Source organism: Onychostruthus taczanowskii, unplaced genomic scaffold (genome assembly GCF_017590055.1).
Source record: "Onychostruthus taczanowskii isolate IOZ18803 unplaced genomic scaffold, ASM1759005v1 scaffold73, whole genome shotgun sequence".
Taxonomy (NCBI): domain Eukaryota; kingdom Metazoa; phylum Chordata; class Aves; order Passeriformes; family Passeridae; genus Onychostruthus; species Onychostruthus taczanowskii.
This window is the reverse complement of record NW_024505118.1, coordinates 194,866-220,378: the sequence shown is the minus strand read 5'-3', so window position 1 is coordinate 220,378 and position 25,513 is coordinate 194,866. Positions and strand designations below refer to the sequence as shown.

Below are 25,513 nucleotides of genomic sequence, written 5' to 3'. Positions count from 1 at the left end.
ATCACAGAATGGTTTGGGTGGAAGGGACCATAACGATCATCTAGTTCCAATTCCTACCACACCCCTGCCACGTGCAGAGACAGCTTCCACTAGACCATGTTGCTCAAAATTCCATCCAACCTGGCCTTCAACACTTCCAGGGATGGCACATCCACAGCTTCTCTCGGCAGCCTGTTCCAGTGTCTCACCACCCTCACAGCTAATAATTTCTTCCTAACATCTAACGTAAATCCCTCTTTCAGTTTAAAGCCATTCCTCCTTGTCCTGTCACTACTTGCCCTTGTCAATAGTCCCTCTCCAGCTCTCTTGCAGGTCCCTTTTAGGTACTGGGAGGCTGCTCTAACAGCTCCCTGGAGCCTTCTTTTCTCTAGGCTGGACAACCCCAACACTCTCAGCCTTTTCTTCCCTCATTCTTACTTCAGCAGCTCTCAGTCTCCAACTGGGCAGGATAATCCAGCCACCTTACACAGTCTTATTTTTTCAGTAGTCATTTTTTGCAAATTATTTTAACATCTGGCATCTCTTTGGCCTGAATGGTTTCTAATGGTATGCAGGTTGGCATTCATTGATTTTATTCTTAATGCATCCAAATTCAGGTTAGGTGCAATTGTGGAGGCAAATGGGAGGGCTTCTTTCAGTGCTAATTTAAAACAGTTAAACAATTAATAAGAATTCCTGAGATGTTTTTAAGCAAATTAAATCTGGGTGAGGAGAATGGTTGTCTTGTGGAAGTTGCTGACTACCCAGTACATATGAACAGATGATAGCGTCAAATTCCATGAGACATGCTTGGATCTAATGGCATTTGCAGACACACAAAGAAAAATATTGTTAGCATGCAACCAGTTGTTGTATGGGAGAGGGATGAGAACGGAATAGAGAGGAGGGAGGATGGGAGAGGCAAAGATAGAGAAATACCAGAAACAGAACTGTACAAAATGTTTTCTCTAGGTTTAGTTCTCAGGATTACAGACAGTCCACCAATAAATTCAATAATTGGCATACCTCACATGCAGCCACATTAATGTCACAACTATGTCACTTGGCCAAGTGTTTGATTTCACAGACAAACTCTTCCACCTTTGGATGAAATTGTGGATGGTTTCTACTTTTTTTTTTTTTAAATAGTCTTCTTGGCTTCCAACAGCTTTGCTTGGTTAAATTTCCCCTTCTAGCTAAAAAAAGAAATTAGACTGGTCTCTTTTGACAGCTGTGAAATGGTTGCATATTGTGTATGTTATCCTGATAAGCTTGCATGAAATGGAATTTGTTTTCTTTTGATGGATATATTCCTTTCAGCACAATGTCCCCACAAGATTAGCAAGTGCTTAATTTTTTTAGAGACTTTTTATGAGCATGTAATGTCATGTATGCTACTTCTATAGAGCGTTATGAATAGCACATGAAGCTGTTTGAACAGCTGAGACTGTCTGAGGAATGTTTCCCCAGTGACTGTGCAACCTGATGTGTAGTGTGATGATGTGTAGTTTGCTAGCCACAAAGCTTCAGTCGATGGCAAGAACTCTGTGAGATCTGGGCCAAATTCAGGTTCTGTAGAATATATGAACTGGCTGTGCTGGGTCTGCCCTAAAAGCAGTTTGTCATGTTCTGTAATGACAGTGCCCAGATGTGGGTGCCTGGGGACAAGGGCAAACATGCAATAATCCTTACTTTCTTGGGTCCTGAACGTCCACTTTATTTTAGCTCAGACTCCCTGAGCTCCTGTTCTCTGCATGTATTAGAGCCCACAATGGAGAGAGAGAGAGGAGATGCAACTTGCACTGAAAACAACAGATACTAAATTGAAAAGCATTGTGGATGAATGTGATTGCTCTGACTTCTTGTATGGTTATGTGCCTGAGCCTCAGCCTACCCTGTGCTTCAGTGCAATGCTATTATTAAGAATAAAATCAATGAATGACAAAGGAGGTGTTCCAAGACAACAGGGAAAAGGCCAAAATGAGTATAAAAGTGTAATAATATTACACATGATCTTTATTATTATAATAGTATGAGATAAAGTGGCTAGCATTCTGCCATTCTTTTCCCCGATATTTAATTTAGCCATGAAGGTCTTTCAAAATTATATTCATGAGAGTCCAGAGAAGAGTGACCAGCAGGGAATCTATTCTGTCTTGAAAGTAAAAGCTTTTGCGAGGTGGAGGTAGGATCTCTGACAAAACCTCTCAAGAATAAATTCAAATGTAAGAAAAATTAATTACTAGAAAAATTAGCAGAGTATTTTAGTTTTAGTTGTTATGTACTGTTTGCCTGCCTACGTGATGAAACTTTTCAGCACTGGTAGGACCCAATAATGGCTAAGGGAGAATCACAGACTGGCATTGCAGGTGGCAGCTAGATCACCAGTGCAAGCTGGTTGTGAAGCTGTTTGTGCATTGCCAACAGAAAATTCCCCAATGCCTTCCTTGCCTCTGTTTCCCATTCTTTGTCTTCTCCAGGGGCTGCTGAGCTGACTGCATAGGGTGGGTGGGCAGAGAGGGCTCATACCAGATTAGGTTTCAGCCTGATCTATGAGCTGTTCAAGCTCATCACACTGCTGTGCATTGGCAACTCATGCAGAGAAGTGATAGAAAGGTGCAGATGAGGAAATAAAATGGGCAGCTGAACACACCCACAGCAGCTTCTCGTTAGCTGAGCTTATCCCAGCAGGAAAGCTGGAGTCCCAAGGCCATGTTTGCTTTTCCCCACTCTAGCTGTCCGTCAGAATGCTCCATCTCTGGACTTCATCCCAACATCTGCCTGAGCGGCTCTGAAGAGCTGGGATTGCCAAGGCTTTCAGAGCCAGTGTAGGCAGATCACAAGGCGCTGCCATCTCCACCCTGGTGATCCCTGTGGGGCCAGGAGTCTTCCCAGGCAGACTGGCCCAGGCCCAGGGCACACAGACATATGGTTGGTCTGTGGCACTGGGGCAGGATGCCAGGGACAGGCAGTGCTCCAGCTGAACCCTAGCTGGAACTCTGCTACTGGTTTGTACAGTATTTTGGCCTCCTCATGTGGACATTTTTCCACCTGAATTTAGTTACCCATGAGTATTTTCAATCAACTTGTCATCACAAGTCTTCAGTTTGGAGTAGGGACAAAGAAGAAACAAGGATGAAATTAATTTTCCGAGTTACAGGAAGCAACTTTAAATTTAGCTTATGGCTCTCCTCAAAGAGCAGGTCTACAACAGATGCTTTTTTCAACTAAGTTTTGTTTAACTATAACTGTCTTTAAACCTGCCTGAAGTGATAATTGTGAGTTCTCCCTTTGACACCAAATTTGAACTTGCAAAGAATAAAAAGGGAAGTGTTCCACTGGAGGTACCACTGGTCAACTGAAAAAAAATCTGTAAAACAGCTTTAGTTTTGTTTGAAATTTCCCTATTACTTGTGAAAATTATACCAAACATGTAACATTAAATAATTAAATCCTGTTTATCTACCAATTAGCAGGAGTTCAATGCAGCTCATCTCCATAGAGAAAGAAAGAAGAAAAAAAAAAAAAGCAAGAGGGAAAACAGTGCCGTGGAAAGGGTTACTTAAATTTTCTCCCCTTCTCCTCAAGGCTGTAACCAAACAATGCTTGTAGCTGTTTGGGGTAGGGCCTTGCTTGTACTACTGCAAGACTTTACATAGCATTTAACTGTTTCATTGTGGCTGCAGCAATAATGCAGTATTTCCCTGCAGAACAGTGGGAACTGCTCCAGCTATTCAGAGACCAGAACTGGAAGAGCTGCTAACAAAGGAGGTTTGTGTGGAAACCAGCACTATTCCTGCACACTCAGCTCACTGGTTTCTGTCTTCCTCCTCCCCCCGCTTCCTCTTCTTCCGTTTAGAATTTCTCTTGCTTGTGTATCTGTTTCTGAAGTGGCTTAGACTCTTGTCCTCACCTAACCTTTTAACTCCCCCATTATTTCTCCTCTCCTTATTTAATTTCTTTTTGTGGCTTTTGGACACCAAAGGTAGCTGTGGTAAACAGGTTTGTTTGTTTGTTTGTTTGTGGTGTTTGTGTATGTGCACAGGCTGGTGGGAATGTCCTGTGACTTGTGTTAACTTACATTAAGGCTGTAGAGAACTTCCATTCCTTAACAGTCTGTCCTCCTCACCCTCAATACTTATTTTTTACCTCCTTGAATGAGCTGTATCTTTTTCTTATTGTGTGCTTTTCTCTCACTTTTCACTCTCATAGCAAATATGCTCATTCCAGTGCTGTCTTCTTCCTTTCTGGCTCTTCTCTGCAAATCAGAAATCCCTCCTGCCCTTCTGCATGACAGAGACATGCTCCTCCAACTACTGATGATTCTTCCCATGTTGCAGCCTTACCATTTCCTTTTTGGGGTTGTTTTTCTGCATGGGCACGTCCAACTGTTTCTTTGTGTTCCCCAGCTTTTGTCTTCCAAGTCTGTAATCCATGGGAATGGTCACTTCTACCATGTCCTTAACTCTGCCTTTCTTCCCTCTGCATGCTGGTAGTGTGGCGGATACCTGTAGAATCTCAGTTCCATTTTCAGCTCTCTCCAAGGCAGAGGCTGTACTGTCTGCAAGTCAGGCTGGCCACTGAAAGCAAGCCCCTTCTTTGCCTGAAACAACTTTTTTGTAGAAGTCCAGAGTCACTTCCTTCTGATAAAGTGATATGTATGTCTGGGAATGTGATTTCTGGGTAAAAGCAAGGTGTGGCTCAGTGATATAACTGCCCTGGCTGGTCACGTGCTTGGAACCATGAGCAGCAGGAAAGCATAGACACTGTTGTTTCCTGCATGTCCTGGTAAGTATAATGCAAAACAGTCACTCAAAATAGCAATTGTCACTTGAAAAATATGACTCATTTTGACACTTTTGAATGTTTAAGCTGTATACCATTTGTAGGGCTCTAATGACTCAGTGTAAAGATTTGCCTGAACAGCTTGTGAAAGGCAGGTCAGTGCTAGAATTAGTCTTGAGTCCACAGCAGCTCTTCTAGGGAGGTAGCCCTCCGTGAAAGGGGCCCCTGAGCACTGTCAGCTGTATTCCAACATAGGGTGAAAAGCACCAAGAAGAGACTTTCAGTACTAACCTGACCAGCCACTGAAAACAGATGCCTTTTTGTCTGGCTTTTGTTTTGAAATGGCCAACAAGAACAGATCACCACTGGCACCATTGTCTGTAATAAATGTGTCTTTACATGCAGTAGAAGACTGTGGTGCGTTGTAAACAATCACAGCACTGAGTAAAGCATAATTGATCACACAAGTGCCACAAAGGATACATTTGCCAAAGCATGGTTTAAAGATTGGGATCTGTATAATAGAGCTGGCACACTTAAGACGCAGTGAAAAGGAGCTGTCAGCATTTTCTGGGATGAAATATAGGATGGATTGTCATAAAAAGACTTAACAACCCTTTACTGTTATTGCATTTTCTGCATCACAGTAAAGCTTTATCTGCTGTTGGTCAGAAGGACCCTCACACTGATAAACTGGTATTTTGTATTCTGCGTCTCTGAAAAATAAATGACATGCTTCATCTCAAATGCAGACTTAGTTACTGTTGAGCACTGAAAGATCTTGCTGTATGCCATGGGTCTTGCTCATTGCTGTATTCTTCAAGCTTTATGTTGGGGTCACTCTGCTAAAATCAGGAACACCAAATTCGGGTGTTTAGAGAGACAGTATGTTGGCACAGCATAAAAATCTGGGTGCTGCAGGAAATATTACAGCTTTCTAGAAGATGCATTGTCTGGCCATATCTTTTTCCACTTCTTTTCTTCCACCACTGAACAGAACAACTTTTTTCTCACAAATGAAAGCTTTGCTCCTCCTAGCCAAACCTTATGCTGGTAAAGGTCAAGTTAAACTGCTTTGAAACTCTGGGTATCAATACAACTCTTTCTGGTGCAGATAAAAAGGAAGTTTTTTTCCAGACGCAGATGGTTTTGAAAAGTGCAACATAAAAATGTCTGTCCACCAGACAGAGATAAATAATCCAGCCTAAATTCTGAGGCTTCAGGCATAAATGTATAATATATAAAAGAGAGAGGTGGTGAAGATCTGAAAAACCACAGGTGAGGTAGGAAAGCCCATCCTTACTCAGAATGTTTAGCATGACCCCCAAAACTAGTCAAGAGATCAATACAAGAAGAATACTTGTATTTGTGAGCAGGTTCTATGTTTTACTTTCTGCTGTTCGTTTGATTCATTCCAGGCACAAAAGTTACCACTTGGCTTCTTCACCACTTCCTCCTCCCCCTGATTAGAGCAATCATTGGGACACTGAGTTTTGGTTAGCTGCTTTTAGCAGGAGGGTAAAGGGACAAGCACCATGGTGTTCACCTTCCCTCTGTATGTAGCTGTACTAGCAAATTCAGTCTGTCCAGCCTTCTGCAGTCTCCTACAGGAGACAAGCACCCTAGAGGCTGCGGTTTCTCTGACAGGAAGGGGGACCAGCTTCCTGCTTCTTATCTCCTGACGCCCACACCGGATAGGTGTCAGCTGTGGCTGCTCACAGGTGGCACTCTATAGAGACACACCAAGTCAGCTCCACCCAGCTTAGCAGATGCTCACATGGACTGACCACATCCGTTATGTTCAGGTCATGTTGTCAAACTTCCAATTATTTGGAGGGAAACATCCAAAACTTCCAGTTATTTGGAGAAGAATACACTGTGCACTTCAGAGATGAGGATTCACTAGTAGCAACAAATGGAATAAAACTAAGTGAAGGCATGTTATGTACGTTTAAGCCAAGATAGTATGGAAGAGCTTTTTAAAGGAAGCTCTTTCATTCTATCCACGTGAATTTGTTACCTGTTTATCAATCCTGTTCACAACTGAGAGAAAACTGAATTGGCTTTCAGTCGTTTATCTTCTCTAACACAGTTACCTGCAATTCCTTTTTTCAATAAGAGTTCTCACAAACACAAACATTAACAGGTATGTCCTTATTCAAACAGAAGTCAACAGACCGGACTACTTATAGAAAAAAACCCTCCAAACCTGCCACGCCTTGCCATACCTAGAGTATAATCGTCTGTCCCAGGAAAAGTCTTCTCAGAACAGTATTTTTTTTTCTTTGTTGTCAATATTATATAGCTGAAGATGATGAAAATCTTCAAGAATGTTTTACTTGAGTTTATAGGCACTCTACAGAAGGCTGTGGTGAAATGGCTGCTGGACAAATTACTACAAAATTAATGAATGACACTTTTAAGATCACAGTTTTCATTGTTTTTACTGTTGTTAGACAGCATTTGATAAACTCAGCAGAAGTCCTTCCTGCCATCATACCAGGAACTTGAGCACCTCCTGTAACAAAGGAAATGATGTTCAACAGATGCTGTCAAACCTTTTGAAACCTTCTGCACCATTTTTGGCACTGGTTTCCAGGAAAATTTCACAAACAACCTGTCCCTTTTGGTCTGACTACTGGCTTATATTCTTTCCCAAATGGATTCTTTGAAGGGAGGCAAAATGCTCATGGACAAGCCATGCTGAAGAAGGATAGGGAGAACTCTCTAAAACCTTACAAGAGCTCCCCAGCCAAGATACTACAAGAAACTTCTGCCCTAAAACTAGAGGAGGGATGGGAAACTTTTTGTCCAGGGGATGCCTACACTTCACAGTTTAATTCTTTGTGTTACTATTGAATAACACTAAGGTATAATTTGAAGTATTGTCATCCTTTGAAAACCAGAGAAACAGAAAATATTTTTCAATTAACAATTGCAATTAGTGCATTATCAAGAGGAATATTATTAGAAATAATTATTGTGTTCTTCTGACCTTAAAACATTCACCTTTGTTGATTTTTACAACAGGATGCAAGTGTGTATCTCAGCTACTTCTGGGATGGAGTACTGAAATACAGCCAATCCTAACTACTAAGACCAGGAATGAAAAAGAGTAAAACTAGGCAGTTAGTGAAAGACTAGCATTATTCAAATCATTACTTACTCTCAACCCTGCTCATTCCAGTGTTGCGTGGGAATAATTGTGAAATGGTAGGGCTGTTACTAGGAGGCTGAAAGACAGACATTTCCAGCAACACCAAGCCCTGGAGCAATAGCTAAGTATTAGCTAATACATGAGAAAGCCCTGGTAATGGCATTTGCTCAATGAAAAAATACATCAAAAGGAGGAAATGGCAGATGAAAATAACCTCTGTTATCTCCAAGCCTTCTGTGGAAAGTCCCTACCTATGAGCAGTATTCATGCAGAAAAGCCAGTGTTCATATCCCTCTGTTTACTTTAACCTCTTGGGCACTGATTAACATTTCATGCCTTTGCCAGGTATCACCCAACCATTTCCTAAAACATGAATCCATCCACAAGCGAAGGGAAAGCAGTGAGGCTGCAGGAAGTAGGCCAGGGTTTTCAGAGGCATGTTGTTCTGCGGCTGGTGCCAGCCCCAGGAGAGGTCAGCGTGCGCACAGGCCTGTGCGCATGCACATGCAGCTGCCTTGTGGGGGTACACTGCAGCATTGACATCCCACACGGGCACGCGGCCAGCGTGGCAGCACAGCATCAACCAGCTCCTTCTTTTTCTAATTAACATTTGTCAAACTTGGAGAGAAGCCCAGGATGCAAAATTTGGATGCAAAATTCAAAGAGCACAGAAGCTGGAAATGTTCACAGACAGGCTCTTCATTTATGCTTAGTTTTTTTTTATAGGTCATGTACAGATGACTTACTTGCTCTTACTGTAACTTACAATTGGCAATACTAATAATTTTTTTGTATGTCACAGTGAACAGTAGAGCTGTACTCCAAAAAAAGTGGCAAAGTTTAAAGTAGGTGGACATAAAGGTTTTTCCCTTTCAAGAAAAAATTTTCCCTGAAGTTCCCCCTTTGGGTGGGTAAAGAGGGAAGGCCTTTAATGCAATCAGCAGACAGGAGTGAGAATATTTTGACCAGATCTGGGAGTTGTTTATAACAGTGGTTTCTCAAACTCATGTGAACTCATCCAGCTTCCTGCACAGCACTCAGCAATGCAAGTTCAAATGATTAACCTGACTCAGTGCTGAAACAATGAATTCTCGGAATATGCTTGAAAGCCACTTTTAAACTCTTGTGATTTCAGTGTTAAGTCACCAACTCTAGAAGGTTCTCTGTGAGAGAAATGGATGAAAAGGTAAAAAAAGCCCTTTGTGCTTTTTATCAGCACAGCAATTCATGCTATCTGCTGACATAAGAAGAGAATGGGGAGTGGGGTATCATATTTATTAAAGTAAAAAGGTAATGCATGTAATCACTCTCAGGTATCCAAATGGTCTATAAACAGCACCTCTAATAGAGTACCTAGCACTAAGACTATTTCTAATTCCCAGCAGGGCACTTACATCCTAGCCTAGACAAAAGACAGGGAAATAAGACATTGGGTCATGTTATGAGGTTCAGAGGTATTTCAGAGCTGAAGAAACTCTAAAAAGAAATATGCTGCAAGAGTTCCTTTCCTGGAACTTTAAGGAGTACATGCAAGAGAGTGAGCTGGCTACTGGTGAGCATTCCTCCACAAAATGTTTCCAAAACCCAAGTGGTCAGCTCATACCAGGGCCACATACAAGACAGAACTATTGCAGTCTTCATGGCAAGGACAAAACCCATGGCTTCTCTAAACAGAGTGAGCAAATGAAGCTCCTTCATTCTCTCTCTGCACGATTTCTGGGTCTGTCTACAGCCAGCTTCTACTCGGCTTCTAGGTAATCTGAAAATGCCTCCATACTGATGTTCCAGAGAACTGAAAATTTGAAGAGACTTTGGAAGAGGACAGCCGTACACAAAAGTTAACTCTTGTGAATAGTCAGTCCTTTCCTAAATCCTCTCCAGTTGAAGAGAGACTCTTTTTATAGAACAGCTTTATGTGCATCCCACTAACTTGGGGACATCTTTGTTTTATTGGCCTTCCGTTCTGACACTGCATTAGATAATGAGCAGTGCAGGATGTAATGTGAACCAAGTGATTTAATTTTAATGTGGCTTCTGCTTCCTGCACTGATTCAGCCATGGACTAATTACTCAGATCTTTGCTTCTCTAGAAGGGCCTTTCAGGCTGCTTGTGACAGGCCTCACTGCTCTCCTCTGCTTTTAAGGAAGACGGTGTGGCCACTTGCCGGATCAGTAAGGCTGCTTTCAAAGCAGGGTAAAGTGCTTTTACTGTCTCAAGGGGCAAATGCCACTCTTTGCCAGATGACAATTAAAGGCCATGTATCACTGATACCAGTGATAGCAACAGAAATGTTCGATTTAAATGACAGCAGTTTCAGACAGTACGTTAAAAACAATGTAGATCAATTCCAGATAATTAGCTCGCTATTTTAGAATTATTTTGGCACAAAAGCTTTTCTTTTGGAGATTTTTGTCACATTAGAGGGTTTTTTTCCATGCTTGTCTTAACAGATTCACTTCTAATAGAATAAGAGGCTCAGTTCATAAGGGAAGGTTTTAGTTAATTATGTTTGCTGTATTAGCACGAAGGAGGAGTTTTTTTGAGGAAAGTGTTTACATAAACATTTCTACAACACAGCACTGCAATCCAAAAGCAGTGAGCTGCTTTGCAGGCAATGCAGAAAGGAGTTGCTTCATCTTAAGTTGAAGTAAAGCCACTGTTAAAGTAAATATGCAGTAGCAACAGCACGTAACAAAGGGAACATGAATAATAACTTTTCTAATTTCAGCTGAATGTGGGAGGATATAGGTAGGCAGCAAAAGGAGCTGGAAACCAATTTCCAGTGTGATTCATAGAGATTTTCAGCAGTGGCTTGCACAGGTAAATTGTAATAGTCGACATTTACAGATATCTTTTTGCTTATTTAAATCCAATAGGTTTAGGGCTTTTTCTTTTTTGCCAAATGAAATACTGAAGCACAACAAATTTATACTGGCTCATAGTACTGACTGTGTCAAGTATCTTGACTTTCAGACTCAGAACTGTTTCACTGATTCTGCAAAATACTGCTCACATTTAAGTGAGAGAAATTGTCAGATGAAATTAATAGCCTGCAGAAGTTCAGCAAGGATTTTAATGCCACTGGAATTGTACTAATATCGTTTATGGCTCATGAACAACCAGAACCAAAAGGATGTACTAGTACATTAATAAGGTTATTTCTTTGCTCCATACTCCTTCATTACCACTAACATCTAGAATCACTCTCTACCTACACATTTACTAAGACAAAGCAAGCTCCCTGTTGCCATTACATTCCCAACCCCTTCCTCCTACATTTTTCGTCTTGTTCTGTATTACTCAACTAGATTTGGCAACATTTTTCCTTCACAGAAATCAAAGGTGGGTGTTCTGACACAGGAACAGAAAACAAGAATAATCCAAATCTGGTCCACAGAGCTCTTCTAAATACTATAAATGAAAGCAGCACTTGACCCAATACTAATATAAAGTGATTCTGAAAAAGTGATGGCACATGGAAAAAATTAAGAAAGCCAGGAGTAATTTCCAAACAATACTATTCACCTTCTTTGGTCTTATATAGATTTTGATATTGATGCTGATGTTAGACGAGCCTTGCAGCTGATATCAGTTTTGACCTAGCCTGTTAGAAAGGGTAATGCTGTATTATTTCAATAGCATTAATTAAATACTTTCTCTAAATGTATGTAAGTGGCAATGACAGACATTTTATCTTCAAGTCCTTTGCAAGCAATTTCCTTTCAGCACTGCAGAGTATCAAGACTAAAGGCTGTCAGCATCATTCTACAGACATTCACACTACGTAACATTCTCCAAAGAAATAGAGACATCTTCACTAACAAGAATGTATTAATTTATTTGGAAGAGATATGCAGTAAATCTTTACAACACAAAACTAAACATGGCTCCCTCTTGAGTCTAAAGTGTGCACATTACTTCTTAAAAAAGTTCATCTTTTAACAAGCATCTTGCTCAAAAGGAACAGGAAAAAAGAACATCCTTCTACCGCAACATAAACAAAACCTCTGAACTCACAAAAAAGCAAATGGTAGAAAACTGCATTTTGGGCAAATCAAGTCAGGTCCAAACAATTTTAATAGGCAGCTACTGTGGTTTCTGGAATCACTGTTGCATGCATATCTCTAGTCATATTGGATTTCTCTTTCAGCTTTGACTGGAGCAATGTGTGTTCCATCACACCAATCTGTATGTCCATCTGAATGGTTTCTTGCCTCAGTTTGGTTAAGGCCTGTTTAATCTTCACTAGAGGAGCTGTCCAAAAAAAGATAAACAGTACAACTCTGTCAGCCACGTAACACAAAAGCATTGTTTGCTGTAATTTACTCCTTAAAATGGAAGAGTTGAATGAACAACTCTTTGTTGTTGTACTCTAAAGACATGATTGTACTGATACATCATTTTTAATATGCAGAACACTTTAAAGACAGAAATAGGCAATGACAATTTTGCTGTCTTCTTGACATCTAAGAGCTTCATAAAAATGTGCATCAACATTAAGACAGGTTTTTCAGTGATGTGTTTTGCTCAGCTGAAAGCCTTATCCCCACAGCTGACTTGAGGTTTGGTAGAGAACTGAAGACATCTTCATCAGGGTTTGAAAATCTTACCTGTGAAAAGCTATTAAAATGTTTTGTGCCTTATATTTTGTTTCTAACCCCTCTCTTGCCATGAGTATGATGCTGCTGCATCATCTTGCTCCTTGTAATTGCTCTTATTCTTATTTTAATGAAGTACATATCACAAAATTGTCACCAAGGGTGTGTTGTCTGAAGCAAAAATGTACTTACCACCATCAGTCATACTGCTTCCTTTCTCTTCTGTTTCCTGCTTTACTTTCTCTAATGCTTCTGTAATCTTAAGAGATTTTTTCCTTAATTAAACCAGATTAATATCGAATTTTAAAAAAGTCTCTGCTGAATAACTGCTTTTATTAAAAAAAAATTAACTAATCCATTTTACTTGTTATATAAAGAGGAATGATTTTTCAAACATTCAGAAATTTTTAATTTAACTAAATTAATGTTGTAAAAAATTACAGAAAAAGGGTAACAATTTGACCAAACACCATGGTGTTACTGAAAATCTGTGCATCCCCAATAAAAAACAACAATATAAGTATTTCAGTGTGACGCTGGATGGAAGAACAAAGGAACCAGTATCTCTACAGATCAAGATTCATCAAATGACCATGCCCACTGTCCTTCTGGAAGCATCAGGTTTGTGGCATGTTACACTGGAAACCTAAGAAACAGCACTGCAGCATAAGAAGGTGCAGCAGTCCAGCTTGCTGGCACTGGCACAGGTATGTAAAATCCATGTTTGAAGAACAAAATGCATTTCAGCACTGTCCAGGAACTAGTTTGCCTTTGCAGACAATGAAAAAAGCAAATATGTGATTCTAAAGTATAGCCAAGATAATAATTCAGTATTCTTGCTGATAATGTGAAAATATTCCTTCATTAAGGCTTTAATAAGCCTTTTCAGCAACAAAAAGGAATCACTGCTGCATTGTTACTGCATGCATGCAGTGGTAATGGTATTGCCAGGTGGGCTGAGGTCTTGATTGCACACCTGAAGACAGATCAGTACTAATAGCTAACGTGTCTGGTTTACCTCAGACATGCACCACTGCACCAATGTAGTTTTGAAGGATGCCAGCTAGTAACATATTCACCATTACTTATCAGTCAATCAGCTCCCAAAGTGCACACTGTAAATCTGAAGTCATCACAAAATACTTTTTCAAACTTACTTCCTTGAAAGTGAAATAGAAAGCAGCTCTAATTCTGCAGAATTCATGCACTCAGAAATCTTTGCTAGAAAACTCACATTAAACTGCTGTATTACCCATTGCAGCTGCACTTAGTATCACTGTAGGTCCCTTCCAACTCAACTGTTCTGTCTGTTCTAAAACATCTCAAACTTGTTGTACAATTTCTAACATTCTTGCTGCATGATCTACTTTATGCAACTGTTCTTGAGACTTCATTGTCTAATAAGTAAAGCTGGTTTCAAAAACCCAAACAGAGCCATTTAAAAAATTTGTGAATTGGATAAAGAGTTGAAGTATTTGGATATCGGGCGGTAATTCTAAACAAAATGCCATGCAACACTGAACATGGTGAGGCAGTTAGGAAACAGATGTTTATTTAAATTTGTCAGAGCGCCAATGTAAAGAGTAAAAGAAAATCCACAAAAAAAAAACAAAACAAAACAAAACAAAAAAACACAACAGATTTAGGTAATAAGATAATTTGATGTATGGAAAAAATTACTATTTAGTCAAATATTGCTTTTAAGTGCCTGGAAGATAAAAATTTCAAACTGTTAATTTTAACTAAAAATAAGAGTTAAGCTTTTCTTCTTCCAAAGAATTTATGGGCATGATTTATCAATCCCCCATAATTCTAGGACACAGGTTATAAAATACAGAACATATACCTTTCATTTACAAACTAAGCTCACATTTCAGGAGTTAAAAATCAATGCCAGACTGGATTTAAAACTTAGGGACTGGACTAGATCACCTCCCCCAAACAAAGAATAATCTTTAACATGAGAACAAATCACAGAGAACTGGTTTCATTAAACTGCAACCACTAAATGCCAACTTTCTGAAGACTGTTTTAAAGTAAGATGTGTTTTACCTCAGAAAGCACTCTAATCCTTTCAGTTACTCCTCCACTTCCCTCCTGGTACTTCTCTTTAGCCTGGAAAAAATCATGTCTTGGCTGTAATGACAGAGCTGAAGAGCTGCAGATAGTTCAGAGAAAACTTCAATACTTGCTCTCATATGTTTCAATTCCAGAAACTCTCCCACAAAGCCCCAGTGAGGTTTACAAATGAGGACAGGCTTGAAACATCAGCCCTTGCAATGACTATCATTCAAAAATGTGAAGCAGTAAATAGTCCAAATACACGCTTGATAAGAACTATACTTTCTAATCATTTACATAAGGAAATAAACATGAAGAAAATCTGCCATAATGCAGAAAGGATGGAATACTGAAATCCAGAATAATACTTCATCAACAGTAAATTACTACCTCGAAGATACCTTAACAACAAGGCAAACAGAAGGTGCAGAGGTCAAATTGTGTTAGCATTACTGTCAGCATGGCCACAGCCAGGAGGGCTTACCAAAAGGCAGACTATAACGCTTCCTAAATAGGGGATCAAAAAGCTTCTCAGACAGCACTCCATTAACATAAAAACTAAATGAAGCAAAGAAGTAATCAGAGTGCTTTGTGTGTGTTAGCACCAGTACTCAAATCTAAGGGATGAATGTTGGACTGAGACCGTAGTTATTCCACTCCTGGCAGATGTGTGAACTTCACAGGGAAAGCACAACTAGCAATTTACTAGCTGCTTAAGACTGGCAACAACTATACATAATATTCAGGCAAAACCATGTATTTTCTCCTGCAGAACAGCTGAATAAAAATTGCTGGTTTAGCTTAGGAAGAATATAATTTGACAGCCAATCAGCATTTCCCCTGCTTTATATCCAACAGCAGAATTCATAGATAGCTCACTCCATGTCATCTTTGCCTCCACCCTCACTTAACAGCAAGTTAATACTGGGGAAGGCAGCAACAAAAGATCAGCAATACCTCACTCAGCAAGGCTTGTGCTGAACGGTATTCTTGAACCAAGTGCTCCAACTGATTGTTGATGTACTTTTCCCTGCTATTGATCTTTTCCAGTGTTCTGCTGATTTCAGTATGGAGTTTGTCAAGGTAACCCTAGAAAATCACATTCTGTGAGTTGACAGTGTACAGACAGTATGCAAAGAGTATCAAAATGATGCTGTAGTTAAGAAAGGCTATGGAAGACTACAGAGAGAAAAATAATACAGAAATACTGTGTTTAGCCAAGAAAAACTATTCCAAATGTGTTCTGGTTTGCCCACCTCCAAAACACGTATTTCAGCCTTTGCTGCTTCATCACTCTCCCCTCTTCAATTAATTACAAGTGTCAATGACAGTAAGTTACTCTAGCAACAGTACTTGAGAGTATTTGGGGGATTTTAACAGCACCTTCAGATTCTATTATTCTATTTTGTCCTCTGTAGTCAGGATGCACTTATGGTAATGCATTCACTACTGGACCCTGATAGCCCTGTTAATCCTCACACATACAACTCCTTCCCAGAAGGTATTTTGTCACCAGCACTGTCCTTAATGATCATTGTCATATCATTCCCTTTTTAATTTTACAGGAATAGCACAAATAAAATGAAGGAAAAAAAAAAGATCAATTTAGTTCTAAATGCATATCAAATAGAAAATAAAAATGCTGACAGATTAGTAAAATATTCTGTACATAGAAGACATACCCTAGTTTCTTTCAGAGAAGAATCAATTTCATCCTTATGCTGATGTATTTGATCTACATGAATCCTCCAATCCTAAAAAAGGCATCACAAATTAAAACACAGGTAAATACAATTTCTATCCTTCTCTGGTTACAAAACAATGGCATGTATGCAAAGCAGGGTCAGTTCTCTTTTATACTATTGCCATGTATCATCCTGACACTGCCATGTTTATAGCCAGAGGCACTGGCTCAATGTGACACAATTTATAAATCTCCTAAATGTCACATGTGACACTCAGATCCATAAACAAACACTCACATCCTCACTGACACCATAGTAGCTATGCTTTTTAGAGTCTGATCTTCATGGAGCTATTTCTGCTAGAAACCACTGTGGGCACAAATACTAAAAATATTGATTTTAGCTGCACTAGTTCAGCTTATTCTTAGACAAAATGACTGCTTTTGATGCCCAACACCTACCAAATCTGGACTATCTGTTCTTTCCTTTCTATTTCAGTCATTACTGTTACCAGGAAAAGAATGGAAAGAAGAGGCAGAAATACCAAAACTTAGTTTTGGTAACAGGATACAATTAGAAGGAGCAAAATTATTTTCAGCTTCAAGATTATAGGAGCATACATGAACTCCAGGGTGGGGGCTGAGAAAAGGTGCTGTGAATTGGCCCTGCACACCAGGTAATGAGTCACTAGAGAAAATGTGCTTACATTGTGTTTCATGTGTGCAGGGGACTCATGATCTCTTGTTGGTCTGGTGATAATTGCTCACAATTTGCCAAACTTTGGAGTTTAAATTAAAAAAACAGGTACACAACCCACCTCCACTTCTGTCCAGGACTTTATAAGAAGTTCTAGTTTCTAGTGCCATTGATTAAACCATTAATACTCTCCTGGTACTAGGTTTACATGCACAGCTTAGGAAACAGAATATGTTTTCTGGCACAATGGAAAAAGGCCAAACATTTTTCTCCAGTTATTTCTGAAAGAAGCTAGAAGAAAAATAATCCTCTTTTTATGTTCATTTAGACGTACTCCTTCATGCAAAGAGATGGTGCATTAAGTGGGAAGCTAGTAAACCTCAGATCCGACAGTGGCTTTAATTTTTCATCTATGTCTTTATTAAGTTTTAATTCCTCACTGTGAGACTCAAGCATCATATTCTCTGCAACAGATGGGCTTGCTGAGGATCACAGTAGAGTGGTTCAAGCCAGGCAATTCTTCACACAGAAAAATACAGTATGGTGTAAGACAGGCAAGCAGCTCAGCAGACAGTTGAAGGTTTTGCCTATTTTTGTCAAGGTAGTTATCTTTCATTGTATTCATGTATATGTATTGTATTGCTGTATGAATGCTGCAGATTGCTCCAACACTCCAACTACCTGGGTCACTGCAAATGGTCAATTTCAATACTGCACTGACCTGTGTGTGCTACATAAGATCCTGGAAACAATGCTTATGGCAATGCCAGGAGTAGGCCCTAGGTTTGGACCTGCCAAAGATGGATACCTACTTCTAAGCTGCTCATTCTAGACTCATTGAAATAGACTATGGAGAGAAATACACAGTTCTATGTAGCAGGCCCAGGGCCTGCAAGGCCTCCTTGGCGGTCAGAAGCCTGAGCTAGGAAATGCCAAGTCATGATGACCGGGCCTTAGAAGCCCCTCTCGTCTGCCTTTGGACCCTGCTTATCTCTCTGTAAGCCTGTAGGTCACTTTCCCCTGACCCTTACGACTGGACAATTTCCAAAACCCCTGTAGGGTATAAAAACCCCTAATTCTGCCTGGTTCAGGAGAAGAGCTGTCACTGAGACCCTTTGTGGAAGACCCTAATAAAGAATCCTGCGGAACCGTCAAACAGCCTTCTCCTCTCTCTCCCCGCGTCTGCTGCCAGGCACTAGCAAGCCAAAAGAGCTGAAATCACAGAGCTGATAATCACTAAGAGCTGAAATCGCTTAGGCTTGCTTGGCTGCCTGCAGCTGGGAATGGCTTGGGATATCAGACCTGGTCTGAGCCTCCACTGAGCTATCCTGGCCACGGCTCCCCACCAGGCACAGCCCGGCTGGAACCTGCAGTGATAGTTCTAAGACATGATGAATTTCACCCTGAGACAGTTACCAGGATATGGTGAGCAAAAGCAGTTGAAAAAAATGATCACTTCTTTTCACTAAACATTAGGAGAGTTCAGGATGACTAGACCAGGATAAAGACCTACTTGATTGTCATGTAAAGTTCACCAAGAGAAATTCCATACAATCAGCCTTTCATGTGGTTAAAAAATGGAAGAGTTGAAAGGTAAGATCATCAGCTGTCCTCCAATGAGAAGTTTTAATAGTTGTTAAACTGAGGATATAATTTTTAGAAGTGTGAACACATTGGAAGTGTCAGAGGACTGAAAAAAATCCCCACTGAATAAATATATAGAAATAAGGTGCCTTGTAAGCAGCAGAAAAAACTATGTAATATTGAAAAAACACCTTACTGAAAATTATTGCTTCTGGGGTCAAAGCAAGTGACAAAGGTTCAGACAAGATAGCACTGGAGAGCCCACTGCTCACAGGTCTTTGCATGACAGAAGACAACAACTGCAAATGGAAAGTAAACGGCATCGACTGAAATCACATTTTAATCACTCTATGAACACAAGCAAATCCATTCTTCCTTACCTTATTGTCAGTTCTGACTGTGACTTTCAACTGTGGAAGCACACGTTCCACTTCCAGATTCCACTCTGCTGCATCTGTTGTGGACTGTAAAATCTCTTCTTGCTTTGCAGTGTCATTCATGTTCTGTGTAAAAATCCCAAAGTTTATACATAAAATATTATTGTTATGCAATGAAATCACTATAATGGCTTGCAGTGTTAATATTTATATCCAGAATGATCTAGACTACAGATTAAACAGATTTCTTTAATGGCTTTCTTTGAGTTCATAAAGATTTGGAATTAAAGTGTATCTTCTCATCATACTTAAAACTGAAAACAATTAAATTTATATATTAAGAAATTATAATACATCTCAGAAATTGTGTATGTATGTGGGATTAAATATATTCATGAAACTAATACCATGTTTCTCTAGAAGTCTCTGCAAAAACTTTCTTGCAAATGTTCCCAGCAGCCCTTCAGTGATATCGGTTTAGAAAGTGGCTGCACACTGTTCTTTCAAAATAATATGAATATACAATATCTGATTCATTTCAGATGTTAGTTTTTTTTTTTCAAGTAAAGACTATACAAGCATTTTAAGATTTAAATCCAACAGACACAAATTGCTGCTACAGATGTAAAAATCTCTCATGAGAGGACTAATGGGTAACAACTTACTGATCTGTACGTTTGTGCCTTTAAAACATTCAGGTCAATATAATTTTCTTCATTGTCTGACTCTTCTTCCTTAAGAGAAGTTTCAAAGCAAGATTTCAGTAATTATTGCACAATCTTTCTCCATAATTTTATTTTGCAGGAGAACAAACCAAGAAGTATTAAGGTTCACATTTCTGAACAAAACAAGACATAGAGAATTTATGATATGGACCTTATGAAGAGACATAGTACCTGGGACAAGCTGGTAGATCAAAGCTACCCCATATTTCCTTCAGAGCTCCACAGTATTACAGAAATAAACCACCTAATCAACAAAACCCAAACCCTAAACCTAAAGCCTCTGACATCAAATGGCCCATTATCAAGAGTTGCATGGTAATTGTATTTTTTATGTATTTCTTGAAGCTCTACCTTAAAAATAAAGCTCCATCAAAACAAAAGCCAAACCACAACCAGACCTCAACACAGTTTTCAAGATATTGTTTGCAATACGCATTTGAAGTTACAGAATGATGCCACATCTTAAGTGTGCAGAATAACACAACTGAAATTGAGGCAATTGCTTTTTTCTTGCCCATGAGACCACACACTCTGTTCACGTACTCTGTAAATCTGTTATAGTCTCAAAATCCCCTTCTTCTGTGACTATGATCACCTGAGAGCTCATCACCCATATGTAAAAATGCTTTCTCTGTGCATTAATCTTCATTTATGTACTGTATTTCATCTGCCATTTTATCACCCAGACACTTCACCCTTATACACCTTGTCCCCCTCTTGACTATCTTTTCCACCAAAGTGAAATTTCATCATCCACCTCCTTTCCACACAAATCACAAAAGCTGCAATAACACAGGTCTTAGGGTAAAATCCTTCAAGACTCACTGAAAACCTTGGAGCTTATTTCTCTTTCCTCTACTTTACCCAGTTTTTAACTAACAGGGACCACTATTTTCTTCTGGTATGTCTGACCCCGCATCCCCTGAATACTTGCAAGAAATTAAGACTATATTAAGACTATCTTTTGCTAATGGACAATACATATTTGTGCAGCTTTTGGAAGAACACACCACCAGAACAATAAGACTGGTGATCAGAAGTGAGAAACCAAATTGTGCAGATGTCCTCGCACACCCAGCCTCACTGCCTACTGCTGGCCACCTAATACAGGCTATCCCTGCTAGGCTTGTCTCTGTCAGCCTCATCATTTTTATTCAGAAGACTCAAAACCAAAGAACAATCAGCAAAGCTCATTAACACTTAATTGCTGAAAATACTGCTAAATTCAATTATGGATACAGATAATATCAATATACTGGCAGCAACAACGGACCGGGAAAAAAATTACATTGGCATGTAATTAATCCCTGTAGAACTACCAGGGGCTCTAAAAAGTGAGCATCCTTTTGGTATGAACTGCCTGGTAATGTAATACCTAGTAAAGGAATAACACCTCAGTGGTTTTATTAACACACATACATTCCAAAGAGCTAAAAGAACACATTAATTATGAAAATCATGGCCTAGGACAATACCTGAGAACAAACACAGAGGTTCTTTGAAGGATTTCAACTGTGCTTTAGTTAACTGTTTCATCCCCACTTCCCAATTTAAGCAGCTTAGACCTTCACAAGATAGAGAAAAGAGCAGACAGCTGACTGTTTTCCTATTTTAACCCTTTAGTTTAACATCGAGAGTAGATTTATCAGTAGAAAAGAAACAATTCTGAATCTCTGTGTTTTTAATGCATGGTTAGATTCCACTGCACATAAGAACATACACTCTGTCTTGAAGAGTTGATCTTATCTGAAAAGCAACAAAAAACCCTAAAGAGAATCTGACAATGCAGGAATAGAGCTGCAGGAAAAAAACTTAAACAGCTAATTGAAAAGGTTTCTTAAACAAAGCCAAACAAAATGAACAGTGAATAAATATTTCCTCATAGTTGACCAATATTAATATACCAAATAAACCTACTGCAACATCCTCTTCCAATTTACTAAGTGTTAATTCTGCATCATCTTCTGTTATTTCTTCTTCTTCCGGCTCTTCTGTTGGGTATGCTGGCCTGAAATTAATTCAAAGAACAGCAGAGCTTTTAAACGTAATAAATTGTAAATACCTCTGCAAACAAAACATTTCATGAGAAAAATGGATGACATGGAACATACCTAGACAGTGATTCATTTTCACAACTGAAATAAATATATACTCTGCCTTGAAAGTCTTGTTCATCTTGGACTGTCTTAAAAGTAAAGGCAGTACAGTACATTCACACTACAAAGTCATCTAGGAAGTAAATTTTGGGGTTTTTCTCTATTGGTCTAAGCTCTTAAAATTCAAGTGCAACTCACCACAGGCTTATTTGCAACCTACAGTGGAATTTGTGTACCAAAGAGAAGTAACAGTAAAATAATTCCAAGGCAGAAATTACTTTGCTGTATCCATTTCAAAACCCATTGGAGGAAAATAATAAAATAAAGAACACTTTTAAAGACATTTTCATATATTTGAGATTATCTGTCATCTAATTTGTCCTAAGATTTCCTTCAGATTAAATAAAATTACTCTAGTCTACTTGTAACATGATCATACTGTGCACAACCCAAGAAATTTACTACTGATTGACAGAACCTAAAAGGACATTACATGTTTCAACTTAAATATCAGATTAACAAGGAGTTATGTGTAGGGAAATAACAACAATAACAAAAAAGTCATCAGTTAAATCTCAATTAGCTAAGTCTATAATGGTCCAAACTCAGCCTTGCTGACAACAGGCCAGTTGTGTGAAATTGCATTAGGAATTAATTGGTCACCCTGCTTCAAGCCTAGTTGAATTTTCCATCTCATGAAATGTCAAGTAAAACGTTTTTAGTCATTCCTATGTTTTATCTTACCACTACAACTTACATCTGTTTGCTGGAAAACAATGCATAAGGGAGGATGCTTAGAAGTGTACTGTACCTTTTCCAGCTAAACCCAGTGCGTTTCAAGGCTTCTTCAGCTAAACAATCAAGAACATAGCACACTTGCTCACCGCAGCCTGTCTTTAATTTTGAGGGAGGAAAATCCACAGGCCTTCCCTAAAATAAAGAGACAGGCTAGAGTTTACTAATGGCCTAACAACCTGAATTTCCTCAAAGGGAGGTAAGTTTTGTACACTAAAACCAAAGTGTCCCTTGAATATGAGATTTTATTAATGACAATTTACATTCTTCTCCTATGCAGCTCCAGTGAGGCAACAGAAGGAAAAGCAAACAAAGCCAAGGAACAGAGGCAGTGTAGAAGTCTTTAAGCATATGGTAAGAGCATACTCCCAGGTAGCAGAAGAGGCAGAAGCCACAAGGGATCTGGATGGTCAAGCACACAAGTGACAAGGCAAAGTAAGAACAGCTACAGAGAACTCAAGTATTGAGACTTAACTACCAACTTTGCAACAGTGTCCTGTTTTCTCTAGATTTTACTTATAAAATATGTTAATTTATTGCTGTCATGCAGAATAAACATAGTGGTTTGATATAGTTTAACTCCTTCAGAGAACAGTGTCCTTAACATCATTCACAACTGCATCAGAGTATAATCTTCCATAAGATCATACTTCTTGTCAGGTGATATAGTCTCCTGACCTTTGGAGTTTGGCTTTTTATCTTACTTTTTTTTTTTTTTAATTAAAAAAAAAAATCTCAGTAGTTCCTGGCAGTTTGTACAACTTTTTACTCCTTAAAAGAAAAAGAAAAAGAAGAAAACACAAACACTATTCTAAACCACTTCCTACACTACAAATTAAGTCATTGACTTTGGCCGGAGCAGGATCACAGACTGTGTAACCTTCCAGATGAAATCTCTGAAAATCATGCTATTATAAATGAGCAACATATGTGGCACTACAAAAGGTAACCCTAGTTTAATCCATTTTACAGACTGCAGAACAAAACTAACCGGAATCGTTTATAAGACCATTTTTGTAGTGCTAAAAAAATAGCAAGTAGGTACAGCCTATGTAAACTTCCAATTAACTAAGTAACACAGTACAAACTTACAGCTAGGAAAAGTCTGTCCAGCCCTTGGGACCAGACCCAGCAGGAGAACAGCGTGTGACTGCTGTTTTTTCTGAAGGGAATGCAGGCGTTTGCAACAGGCTTGGGGAGAGAGCGCGCGCGACACTCACAAAGGCGCGCAGCTCTGAGAGCACGTTTGAAATCACTGCGTTGGGGTCATCGCACTCCTGCGGCTGCTCGAAGGGATGGCCCGCTTTGCTGATCAGCCAGGCAGCCAGCGTGCAGAACATGAAGAACTGCTCTCCGGGGTTGGTGGGCAGCGCAAAGTAGTGCCTGTTTGAAAAGGGGGCAAATGGTACACACTGTGAGTTTCTGGAGCTCTTACAATGTTACCGGTGAGCACAGGCTACAGAGCAGTTTCTTTACCCAGTTTTCTCAATGAGCAAGCCATCTGAACAAAAATCAGGACGCCTAGTTTCATACATAACCACAGCAGACTAAGTTTTCTACATCCAGCTTGCTTATTTCCAGCTTTGAGTAAGTTACTAGTCAACGCCAGACTTGGCTGCCAAGTTCCCCAAATCACCCGTCCTTCACACTTTCCTCAAGAAACGCAGGAGGATGGTATTCCTACATCTGCAAATTCAGCTCTGATCAGGAGCATGTTTTGAACTGATCCTTCCACCTGTCCTTACCTACTGTGCTTTGGGTTGCTTTGGAGAGCAATGAAAAGTGGATCTGACTTGGATCACACCAAATTCAAATATGTGATCCTAACAGGAATTCAGTCCATAGAACCAGACCACGCCCTGAAGTATAAATTACACGCACACTGGATACTGGGAACTTCTGGAAATGCTTCCCTTTACCAACACAGCTACTCACTAAGATACACAATGGTCTGCTGTCCTGCTCCAAACATTCCAGTGGTTCAACAGCAGGCTAGAACTAATTTACAGCCACTGTGCTCATACTTGAGCCTTCTTCCCAAAAAGGGGGTAACTTGGACCCCCTTACCAAACTGTTGCTTATAAGAAGCTTAATTCTGGAACACCCTGCAGTCACAGAGCCTGGCTGAAAGTGATGGATGGGTTTGAAAGTTATTTGGGCATTTGGATATTGGGAGTGCACTGGCCCTGTTTCCCAGGCTTCCCGTCTCCAGCATAATTTAAAAGGCATAAAAAACCATTACATATGAAACAAGTATATATGGAATACGAAACCCCAGCCTTAACAAAAACGAGTCCAAGACGCTCTTTGTAAAGGGTAAAAAATATACACACACCATGAATAGCTACCCCGCATTCAAGACATTTAGAGTTATTTTGAACATCTTGGAATTTAGGCAGAGCTATTTTCTGCGGAAGAGGTACAATTTAGGTAGAATTACTTTTTGCACAGGTACCCGGGCATGCAGATACCCAGTACTTGCCGGGGGCAGGGAAGGTCAAGGGACTATTTACTTATCCCATCTCAGCCTATCGCGGGGCCTCGCGTTCTGAAAGCTTCCAGCTTACACGGGAAGCTTCGCTACTGGCTGGTTTTCCCAGACATCCGGCCGTGCAGGCCAGGCCCTTCGCTAGGCTCCGACGGCCCGGAGGGATTCCCTCCGGCCGCCCTCCGCCCGCGGCCACGCCAGCGCCCTCAGGCCGCGCAGAAGGCGCGGGTCAGAAGCACCTGGATAGAGGCCGCATGTTGTGGCGCCGCAGCGCCTCCTCTTCGTAGCTCAGCAGTTTCAGCTTGTCCAGCAGGTCCTCCATGAGCACGAACATATGAAAAGCCGCACCGGGGCCGCGCTCCGCCGGCACCTCCTCGCTGCGCTCCCGCTCCCCGCGCCGGGCCGGAGCGCCCTCTTCCGCCATCTTGACTCGTAACCACAGCGACGGGGGCAGGCCCGCCCCGCCGCTGAGGGCTCGGGGCGGTG

General features: G+C 40.1%; 2 protein-coding genes and 1 long non-coding RNA gene across 7 annotated transcripts in view; 1 reads left to right on the top strand and 2 right to left on the bottom strand.

Annotated features, from left to right (window-relative positions):
• CD47 (CD47 molecule) overlaps nucleotides 1–4,628 on the bottom strand; it is a 30,496-nt gene extending 25,868 nt beyond the window's left edge. For 2 of the 3 annotated variants that reach the window (XR_005953968.1, XM_041422286.1), the window contains exon 1: nucleotides 4,326–4,626. The gene's annotated coding sequence lies outside the window, so the exon portion shown is untranslated. Of the gene's footprint in view, nucleotides 1–4,325 lie in introns of all 3 variants that reach the window. The other variant, XM_041422288.1, reaches the window with a different exon arrangement.
• An 84-nt stretch (nucleotides 4,629–4,712) lies between these two features.
• Nucleotides 4,713–17,919, top strand: LOC121345457. 2 transcript variants are annotated; one of them, XR_005953973.1, is made up of 3 exons: nucleotides 4,713–4,767; nucleotides 13,042–13,227; nucleotides 16,765–17,919. It is a non-coding gene; the product is annotated as an uncharacterized LOC121345457 (long non-coding RNA). The 2 variants fall into 2 exon arrangements; XR_005953972.1 differs by lacking the exon at nucleotides 16,765–17,919 and having other exon boundaries at nucleotides 13,042–14,129.
• On the bottom strand, nucleotides 11,736–25,451 carry IFT57 (intraflagellar transport 57). Of its 2 annotated transcripts, none has more exons than XM_041422415.1 (11): nucleotides 25,267–25,451; nucleotides 23,760–23,922; nucleotides 22,556–22,674; nucleotides 21,566–21,656; nucleotides 19,589–19,657; nucleotides 18,927–19,049; nucleotides 16,264–16,335; nucleotides 15,539–15,670; nucleotides 14,573–14,635; nucleotides 12,713–12,779; nucleotides 11,736–12,176 (listed from the first exon to the last, which is right to left on the bottom strand). In XM_041422415.1, exons 1-11 carry the CDS (start codon nucleotides 25,449–25,451, stop codon nucleotides 11,998–12,000), a joined length of 1,263 nt encoding a protein of 420 aa, XP_041278349.1. In that variant the 3' UTR covers nucleotides 11,736–11,997. The 2 variants fall into 2 exon arrangements, 1 of the variants encoding a protein (XP_041278349.1); XR_005953971.1 differs by having other exon boundaries at nucleotides 12,123–12,176; nucleotides 12,713–12,772.
• Between the last annotated feature and the right edge of the window lie 62 nt (nucleotides 25,452–25,513).

What these genes read in the sequence shown, in the direction of transcription:
- IFT57 (XM_041422415.1), bottom strand. Translation starts at nt 25,451, where the DNA reads ATGGCGGAAGAGGGCGCTCCGGCCCGGCGCGGGGAGCGGGAGCGCAGC. An exon ending in TCTCAGAGCTGCGCGCCTTT is followed by an intron (nt 22,675 to 23,759) that starts GTGAGTGTCGCG and finishes TCTTTATTTTAG; the next exon opens with GGAAGGCCTGTGGATTTTCC. An exon ending in CAGTCAGAACTGACAATAAG is followed by an intron (nt 16,336 to 18,926) that starts GTAAGGAAGAAT and finishes TGCCTTTTTTAG; the next exon opens with GATTGGAGGATTCATGTAGA.